The 10802-nt window shown below is 36.5% G+C and overlaps 1 protein-coding gene across 1 annotated transcript; it reads left to right on the top strand.

Annotated features, from left to right (window-relative positions):
• The first annotated feature begins 7943 nt into the window (after positions 1–7943).
• Positions 7944–10221, top strand: lyrm2 (LYR motif containing 2). The gene is made up of 3 exons (XM_079375536.1): positions 7944–8018; positions 8268–8408; positions 9372–10221. The coding sequence occupies exons 1-3, from the start codon at positions 7974–7976 to the stop codon at positions 9450–9452; spliced, it is 267 nt and encodes an 88-aa protein (XP_079231662.1). The 5' UTR covers positions 7944–7973; the 3' UTR covers positions 9453–10221.
• Positions 10222–10802: the final 581 nt, after the last annotated feature.

Raw genomic sequence — 10802 nt, forward strand, 5'->3', positions numbered from 1 at the left:
AACATGATCTTTACTTAATGTTCTAATAATTTTTGGCATAAAAGCAAAATATTATTTTGACCCCCATACAATGTATTTTTGGCTATTGCTACAAATATACCCCAGCGACTTAAGACTGCTTTTGTGCTCCAGGGTCACAAATGTGTGTAAAGTCGCTATGAAATCAAAATTGATATTTATTTTAATGGAATGCTGCTGTGCTAATAATAACTGATTTATCAGTGCATGTTATTATTATTATTTATTTTTTTGTAGTATGTAAAATTGGTTTATGGCAATGATGGAATGATACGATAAAATCTCGGCTAAGAATTTGACCCTTAATAGCTCACTTTATGCAACATTTGGAACAACACACACACACACACCATTGAAACCTTCAGTTTTGTGTGTGTAAATGGCAGACTGAGTATACACACATTCAAAGAATAAATGTTGACATGAAAGATATTCTGTTATGCTTATAGGAAAGTGACGTGACTCCTGCGTGCTTGAGAACAGTGTCATTAGAATAGGGTAGTTTTTAGGTAAAAAGCTGTTTCATAACTAATTATTTTAACGCAAAAAAGGATGTTTTGAAAAAAATATAGAATATGCTTATATTTGAATATAAGCATAGAACTTGAGTAAAATGAATAGAATAAAAAAATCTTAAATGTAGTACTTATTAATAAGCAAACTACATCGTTATGTTGCTTAAATTATATATTAAGCTTAACCACTAAAGTGCATTAATAATAAATTGGTACCAGTCCAGAAAGGTTTTTTGAGATGAGATGAAGAATGGAGTGTGAGGAGATCCTCCATGTTGTATATAATTGGCCTATCATGTATGCTACATCAATTCAAATCAGTCTTTTTCTATTGGTACAGCAGCCCAAACTCTAGAAGAGAACAGACCAATATAGCCTTCATCAACACAGGACGGCACTAAGATTATTTATATATAATAGAAATATATTATTTTTATTATTAACGATTACCAGCATCATATAAATCTCAACTGTGACTAACGAACGCATTCAGCGGTTGCCATGGAGATAATTTATCCTGCAGACATTAAAGGAGACAAAAGAAAGACATTTAAACAAACACTGTTACATGAACATCCTGAATCTCTTTATGTTGATATGACATCTCAAGAAAAGAGGACAAACTTGATCTTCTATACAGAGAGGAACCTCATATAGAAAAGTGTTATTAATGAATATTTCCCCTACACTAAGAAGAAGGGAATCTGTAAAGGAAGTCCGATCTGCATTTTTGAATCAGATGACCACTCTTCCCATTTCCAAACCATCAATCTGTACACATCTCCAGACACAGTGAATGGCCATGTGAAGAAGCGCACTCACACACCAACACCGTCCCACAGAACACCAGCGACTCAGGCCTCAGTAGTTCTTCTGATGGACTCAATAGGAAAGAACATCGAACCCAAGAAACTCTTCCCCAGACAGCGGGTTCTAGCGCTCCACTGCAGAAACACAAAACGTGTTCATGAACTGCTCACTAGTGATGATCTCGGCAGCCCGCAATGTATTATCATTCATACAGGTACGAATGACCTCCATAATTTAAATGAAGGTACAGCCAAGGCAATGCATGAGATGGCAGAGAAAGCCTCACAGACATTCCCCAGTTCATGTGTACTGGTCTCCAGCTTGCTCCCACGGCTCGACGTCCCACCCTCTGTGATTGATAAGATCAACGAAGAGGTCCGTCTCTCCTGTTCCAGTCTGCCCAATGTGCACCTAGTCCATCACAGCTCTATAAGACCGTGGCACCTGTATGACGGGCTCCACCTGAATCAGGATGGAGTCAGGATTTTTGCCAGAGCTATCAAAGATGTTGCCCTTGGACGCTTCCCAACAACCGGCTATAAAGGAGCAAAAAGAAATGTGAGAACGCAACCGTTTGAGCCATCTGGACCTTCATCTCGCTCAAGACCTTCACAGACAAACCATGACTTCAGGCTGGTCTCACAGAGAGCAAGAGAGGCAGGCGTCCCAGCAGAGAGCAAGCTACGCCCAGGTACTATCACAGCAGACCCCCTCAGCAGCAGCGGCTCAGGAACTCTCCATTAGTGATATGGGAGAAATCAAACGACTGCTAAGCCTTCTCTGCAGCAACATGCTCAACTGAAATCTACAATGATTGATCACAACACATTGATTATTATCATTGGGATTATTTTTATTATCGATTGTTATTGTTATTTTTACTATATTATTATTATTATTAGTTTTAGTCAGTTTTGGATTTTACCCACCTTTGTCAAACTTTAGGTCTTTATATCCTCAATGGTAGAATCAAAGGAGATTCCTGTGGACAATTTACCTATAGCTCAAATCTCAGCAACAGTGTTGTAGATTATGCCATATCAAATATAAGCCCCTCCCATTTCAGTGCACTTACAGTCAAAGCTCAGTCACCTCTGTCTGATCACAACCAGATCAATCTTTGCATTAAAGGTGAAAACATCAAATCAAGAGAGATCCAGAAAAAGCCAATTCATCTACATAAGCTCAAAACACCATATAGATGGACTTGTAATGCTGCTGAAACATATATTAACGTATTGAAGTCAAATGAAATAGTCAATTCCATAACCCTGTTTAACAATTCAACATATGATAATAATTGGAAAGGAATAAATTGAGCAATTAAACATATTAATGATATTTTTGAAAATATAGCAAAAAAGGCTAATTTAAATAAAACTACCACATATAAACACAAAAACAGAGCTAAACAAAAACCTTCTGAAAAGTGGTTTGACCGTGATTGTAAAACAATAAGACAAGCGCTACGATTAATTTCAAATCAAAAACACAAAGATCCAGTCAACTAAAGCACTCAGAACTTCTGAAACAATACAAAAACACACTGAGACAGAAGAAATTAGATTATTATAACAACACACTTCAGAAGATGGACAACACAGTTGATCAGGGTCAGTTCTGGAGCACTTGGAACAGTCTAAACAATACAAAGCCACAAGTACTAGCCATACAAGACGGTCAAATTTGGAAAGATTATTTTGAGAAGCTCTATGCACATCAAACTGACCCTCTGAATAATCCCAACCAGTTAAAAGTCCTTGAAAAACTGAACGCTCTTGAATCATGTATCAAAAACAACCAAAATCCACTTGATTATCCAATAACCCAACAAGACCTTCCCTCAAATATAAGAAATCCTGCGGCCCTGACAACATAAACAATGAGATGCTTAAAAACAGCTCTCCTGAACTTCAGATTGCATTACTCAAACTCTTCAATCTGACTCTGAGTTCAGGCGTTTTTCCTGAGGTCTGGATCTTTAAAAGTGGAGACAAAACAGATCCTAATAACTACAGAGGGATATGTGTAACCAGTAATTTGGCAAAAGTATTTTGCTCTATAATCAACTCTCGGATTTCATCTTTCTTTAAAGCAGCACAATGTCATCAGCAAATCTCAAATTGGCTTCCTCCCTAAACATCGAACCACTGACCATATTCACACACTACACACATTAATAAATCAACATGTACACCTAAAGAAAGAGGGGAAATATTTGCATGCTTCATAGATTTTAAGAAGGCTTTTGACTCCATTTGGCATAATGGATTGTTTTATAAAATGTGCATTCATTTTATGGCAAATGCAATAAGGATGCTAAGCTGTAATTGTGGAGGTGAGCATAGTGCTGCTTATGCTGGATGTGTGGTTCAGAAACAAGCTAAAGAAGTGCAAAGATACAAGGTTATGAATAAGGTGACATATGCAGAGGCATTAAAGGGTATTGGTATATATGAAAACAAACAAAATAGACCAAAAGAATATCAGGACAATTTGAATGACAATGTAAGGTATGTAGTACCCCAGAGTTCAGACATAAGGAGATATCAGCCAGGAAGGCCAGCACCTCCACAGAAGCCATGCAACCATAAGCGTAAAGTTGAGGAGAACACCTTGAAGGTGCTTTTATGCGCAAAGTTATTAATATTGCGACACGACAAGAAAGAAAAAGTGATAGAATCAAGACCGTGGTGGAGAGGAAAGCTGCAGAGGAGTTTCTAGGTATTAAAGATGTTAAAGCTGAAGATATACATAGTATGTTGAGTGCTAATAATGATGGATCTCAGAGTGTTAATTAATCTTGTAATGGTACGCCACCTCTTGCAATGGCATGCTAGAAGCTTAATTGCAAATGGACAAGAATTTAAAAAGTTTGTAGCAGAATCTGAAGTCAAACATGATATTATTTGCATTCAAGAAGCTTGGCTTTGACCTCACCTTGATTTTATTCTACCTGGATATGAGTCTGTCAGGTTTGATAGAGATGGAGGTCAAGGTGGAGGCTGTGCAACATTTGTAAGGGATGGAATATCATTTAAAAGAATAGCAACTTCAATAGAAATAGAATGTGTGATTATTGAATTATATAAATCAGATGGGAACCTGGTAGTAATCAGCTTTTATAATCCATGTAAATCATCAAGTCTAGACATTTTAGAGGATATAATTAGGAGACAAGGGAAAAGGAAAGACTTCAATGCACATAATAATCTTTGGGGAAGTAAGCACACTGATAAAAATGGGGAAGTAGTGGAAGAATTGATGGATGTTAGGCAGCTAGTTTGTCTAAATAATGGAAATGGTACAAGAATTGACATACGTTCTAACACATTGTCTTGTATTTATCTTACTTTAATATCTAATAATCTGGCAAATTATTGTGAGTGGAATATTAATGACAGTACAAGTATTGGGAGCGACCACTTTCCGATAATATGTTCTATAAATGCTGAAATATATATCCAAGAAAGGCCTAGGCATAAGAAGTGTGATTTTACAAAAGCTGCCTGGCAAAAATTTAAAGAAATATGTTGTGAATCAGCAGATTTAACTCTAATGGAGGGTGATATTGAGGAATGTGCATCTGAAGTTTCGCAATTAATATTAAATGCAGCTTTAAATAGTATACCACTCAAGATAGTTGGAGGGAAAAGGAAAATGGTCCCATGGTGGAATGATAAATGTACAGAAATTATAAAAGAACGAAATAATGCTTTGAGATTATTAAAAAAATAACTTGAATCAGGAAAATTTAATTAATTATCAGAGGAAAAAGGCTCAAGCTCGACGAGAAATTAAGAGTAGTAGACGAAATGCATGGAGGAGTTACTGTTCAACTATTGGGAGAGAAGTTCAAATAGGAGAGATATTGATGAAGAAAATGAGTGGGAATAAAGTGTATGTTAAAATACCAGTATTAGAGGATGATGGAATAATGGCAATAACAGACAAGGAAAAGGCAAATATATTAGGAAAGAGGTTTGCCAGTGTGCATAGTGGTGACCATTTAGATGATACTCACAGACAAAATAAAGAAAAGATTTTAAATGAAAATAGGAGTGTGTTTTAAAAAAAAGACAATGTGGAAAGTACAATGGATGAAGAAATTAATATGATTGAATTAGTGATGGTATTAAATGGTGCCAGAAATACTGCTACGGGAGAAGATCAGTTGAGCTATGTAATGTTTCAAAATTTACCAGGAAAAATATTAGAGGTAGTATTGTATTTATTTAATAAGATTTGAAAAGACGGTAAAATGCCAAAAAATTGGAAGAGTGCAGTGCATTAATACTGCCTTTTAAAAAACCTGGAAAGGATCCTAACAATGCTGCCAACTATAGACCCATCGCCCTAACATTCCACCTGTAAGTGGATGGAGAAGATCTTAGTCAGAAGACTTAATTATTTCCTTGAATACAGAGGTTTATTTGCACCATACCAAAGTGGTTTCAGAAAAGGACGTTCTACTATGGATGCTGTTGTGAAAGTAAGTAATGAGAAAACAATTAATGAATATTGTATTCTTTGATATTGAAAAGGCTTACTATGTGGAGGGAAGGGCTATTAATTATACTAAATAAGATTGGAATAAGAGGTAGGTTATATAATTGGGTTTTAGATTGTTTAGCAGAAAGAAGATTTAGAGTTAAAGTGGGATCAGAAGTGTCTGAGGAAATAGAATTTATTAATGGAATTCCACAAGGAAGCGTTATAAGTCCAGTGTTATTTAATGTTATGATTAATGATATTTTTATGAATTTGGACAGACGAGTTGGGTCAGCTTTGTATGCAGATGATGGGGCTGTTTGGGTAAGAGGACGAGATCCCATAGGCGTGACACGTAAAATCAAGGAAGCAATAGGAAAAGTACAATGGTCATATAATTGGGGCTTTAAGCTTTCTACAAGTAAATCTTGTCATATGTTATTTACCAGGAAGAAAGGGATAGACAAACAGAACTTTAAGTTATATGGCCACAATATGGAAACAGTAGATTATTTTAAATATTTGGGTATTTGGTTTAGATCAAAAGGGTACATGGAAAGTACATATGGAAAAGGTGGAATCAAAATGTAAGAAAGTTTTAACTTAATGAGAGCATTAGTTGGGAAAGATCGGGGAGCAAATAAACAATCATTGATGTATATTTATAGGGCTCTAATGAGGTCAACAACAAAAAAACATTTAATGAAAATGGATAAGAGTTATTAATAAAGCTTTGAGGATTTGTTCTGGTGCGATGAGATCAACACCAACTAAGGCAATCCAGGTAGAGTTAGGAGAAGATAAACTCATGCTTACATACTGGTGTCGTTTACATGGATATGGCAATGAAAACCCTACCAATAGTGTTATTAAAGATTGATGGAAGTATAATTATTTTCAAGGTAATGGTTTTGGACGGGTAACAAAGGCTAGATCAGAGGAATATAGGTTAAACAGTATCTGTTTTAACACTCCTACTCCTATTAGTAATATCCCTGTTTGGTTGTTTCCAAAAACTTGCTAGATTTAAATATAATGGAACTAAAGGATAAATGGGAAGAAAGTGAGAAAGGATACATGGCAAGTCAATGCATAAAAAGCTATTTTTACAGTTATTTAGATATTTATACAGATGGATCCAAAGATGAAGAAAATAGAGTATATAGGAATATATATACCAACACTGAATGCAAGTATTGGGAAAAGATTACCTGATCAGGTGTCAGTGTATACGGCAGAGATGATGGCGATTATTGTAGGGCTGCAGTGGGTGGAGGAAGTAAAACCAGATAGAGCCCTATACAGTATTCAAAATATGAAATCTAACAGAGAAGATTTAATGCTAGAAATCCATCAAAATGTATTTAGATTGCGAAGGCTTCAGATAGATGTGAGATTCTGCTGGGTACCTGCTCATGTAAATATAAAAGGGAATGAGAAAGCAGACAAAATAGCAAAGAAATCAACCAGGGTGAGCGAAATAATGAATATTCACTTAAAGGAGAAGCTAAGGCAATAATTAAAAAAGAAATGATGAAGAAATGGCAGGACAGGTGGGACATGGATAATAGTGGAAGAAAATATTATAGTATACAGAAATGTATTAATACACAGGGTGTGAATGGAAGGAATAGAAGGGAGGAAACCGTTTTAACCAGGCTGAGGTTTGACCACACAGGGTTAAATTAGGTAAAAGTAAATCAGATGAATGTATGGAATGTAAAATCACAGAAAATGTAGAACATATACTGCTGCATTGCAGGAAGTATAGAGAAGAGAGGATTAGATTAAAGATAAACGGAACCTTGAGGGTGTTTAGGGAACAACAGAGACGGGGTAAAAGATGCACAGCATGCTATTGTGGAACATCTGAAGGATGCAGGGGTATATTATAGGATTTAGATAGTAGTGGGGTAAAATTGAAATTATTATAAACTATATATATATATATATATATATATATATATATATATATATATATATATATATATATATATATATTGGAGTCATTGAGATATTGGATAATCCATGTTACATTCTCCGGTACAGTAGGTGGCGGTATGCACCTGATAAACCATGATGGCAATCCGCCATAAAACCAATAAGAAGAAGAAGAGCTCCGCCCCTTTGTTATTCAACATGGCAGTGTCTCGATTACCAGCAGCAGCTCTGAGTCTCAAACAGGTAAAACACACTCACCACAACCCCTTTAGAATCAGAACGGCTCCGTGGATTAAGATCAATTCCAGCAATGCTGTTAGGACGCGTTCTCGCCTTCAAACACAGCTGAACTTGCGCGAGGCAATGCAACTGAACGCAGGCTTTAAAAGCTTGACGCAGCGGACAGACATCAGTGTTTTGAGTTCATACACAGATGAACGGACACATGCAGATGTTGTAGTTGAGCGTGTTTTCATGTGCTGTTGTGCTCAGTTTTTACAGAGACAGAAGGTTCTGGGGGTTTACAGAGATCTGCTCCGAAGCATCCGCAAGATCCCGAGCGAGTCTGACCGCAGATATTTAAGAGACTGGGCCAGAGAAGAGTTCAAGAGGAACAAGAGTGAAACAGACCAGGTGGGCTCTTCCTGTTCAATTTAGCAACTTAGAAATGTAGTATTGTATCACAGTGGATGCTCTGCAGTGAATGGGTGCCGTCAGAATGAGTCCAAACAGCTGATAAAACACCACACAGTATGGACTTCGTATTTTAGCCTTAAGCAATGGTTTAAGGTTAAAAACTCCTTAATAATGGATTTGTTTCAGCTTTTGTCTTCTCCAGATGTTAACTGATGGACTGGAGTGGTGTGGATTATTGTGGTGTTTTTATCAGCTCTCATTCTGACGGCACCCATTCACTGCAGAGCATCCATTGCTGAGACACTGATGCAGAGACACATTTATACAAACCTGATGAAGAAACAAACTCATCTACATTTTGGGTGGTCTGAGGGCGAGTGCATTTATTTAGCAAATATTTGTTTGTTGGTGAACTGTATAGATATGCCCTCATCCTAAAACCCAGCTCTCTACAGATGTGTATATTAACAGAAGTGCATGAAGAAGAAAAAAATGGCCTTCAATTTTAATTGCAGAGAAATTGAACCTTGTGCTCGGCTTAAAAGTGCAGTCACATTTGAGTTTTTGCTGGCAAAATCCAGTCATTTTCACCAGCTTGGATTAAAAGTGAGCTGTGCTTCATGCATTGCTATGGGATTGACAATAAACGGTAGATCTTGTTTTTGGAGGTCAGTGAGTCTCTGAGCAGTTTGTTTCTAGTCATTAATCTTACTCTGACAGCATCCAGCTGTATTAGGCAGTAAATCACACTTTCTCTGCTCCTTTTGGTAGTCGCTGCACTGCTTTGCTTCTCAGTTGTATAAAGTTTGTCATATGGCCAGCAGTCACTGTTGCGATGCGGTTGGAAATCAGCTCTCATATAAAATGAGTGAGGTTAGAGTGAATGTCTGATAGTTTGGGCTCTACTTACAATGTTCTCCATTTACATGCATTGTAAATTTAGTATGTTTTCCTCCTCAGGATGTGATTCGCATGATGATCACTCAAGCGCACAATCATCTGGAGGATCTGAGAAAATCTCTCGCGTTGGCTGGATGCTAAAACTCGCTGGAAATCGAACTGAAATGTTCATTTATTAAAAGGATAGTTCAGACAGAAATGACAATTCTGTCATCAGTTACTCACCCTCATGTCATCCCAGACACACAAGACTTTCACTCGTCTGAGTTTTTATTTATTGAAGTACAATAAATGATTCACTCTTTAGCAAGTATAAAACGACTTCTATATGAATCAGGTGGCACTTTATATGATGGACAGATTTAATTTAGGCTTTCATTTGCATATAAACATTGATCAACTTGCATACATAGAGGGATGAAATATGGTAAATGCAAAAACTAATATCTCGTTATAAACGAGAACAAACCTCTGGTTTTGGTGCATTAACAAAGCAGTTTGTTCACCATATTTGTTGTGGTCTATGTCAGTGTGTTGATCAATGTTTATATGTCACTAAAAGCATAAACTGAATCTGTTTAAGACAAAGTATAAAGGCATTGTGACTCTTCAGAAATCTTTGTCTCGTCTGTAGTAATGTTGTAACGTGTCAGTGTTATGGCTGACTGGACTTCACATTGAGGGACAGAAATCTCTGGTTTCAGTAAAATATCTTCATTTGTGTTTCTGAAGATGAACAAGTCTTGTGGGTTTGGAACGACATAATTGTCATTTTTGGGTGAACTGTCCCTTTTTAAAAAAGTACACTATAATGTGAAAGCATATCTGATATTTTATTGTTTAAATGTATAATATTTGAGTGCTCGTTATTTTACTTTGCCAAATATTAATAAAAGCCAAATACATTCAATTCTCTGAGTCATAATTACTCGGTGTGTAGTTGAAATATCACAACGTCACAACAAATGCTCCTATCTGCATTATTTAGCAAATGCTACATTATGAACACCAATAAACGTTCCCCACAGATCCAAAACTGAAAATACCTGTCGGGGCATGATAAGAGTCTTGCATCTCAACGCTGAGCTTGTAAAATCAATCATTACAACCTGCAGAAGAATGTGGAACAACAGCTGGCCGTGTCCCTCGAACAACCTGACGAACTGAGAGGCCTCAAGGACATTCGTCTCCTGACAGTGAAGCATCACGACACGAGGAGAGAGAGATGAATTCGTTCATGGAAAATCTGCTAAATGTTGTATAAAAGGCAAGTAATGGACTTAATTGTGCACTCTCTGCTAAATATGCAATATATTATCAAACTACAACAATGCACATATCACAACAGTGAAATCTGTATTGTTTCATATACAGACAAAAACGGTCTTTTATGGCTGATCAAATCAAATAATTCTGTTTCCGGACAGAGACACTAGATGTAGTCTTTTTTCCCCCCACAAAATTACACATGTAGTTTATTAAACATTAATT

This window comes from Barbus barbus, assembly GCF_936440315.1.
Source record: "Barbus barbus genome assembly, chromosome: 24".
Classification (NCBI taxonomy): domain Eukaryota; kingdom Metazoa; phylum Chordata; class Actinopteri; order Cypriniformes; family Cyprinidae; genus Barbus; species Barbus barbus.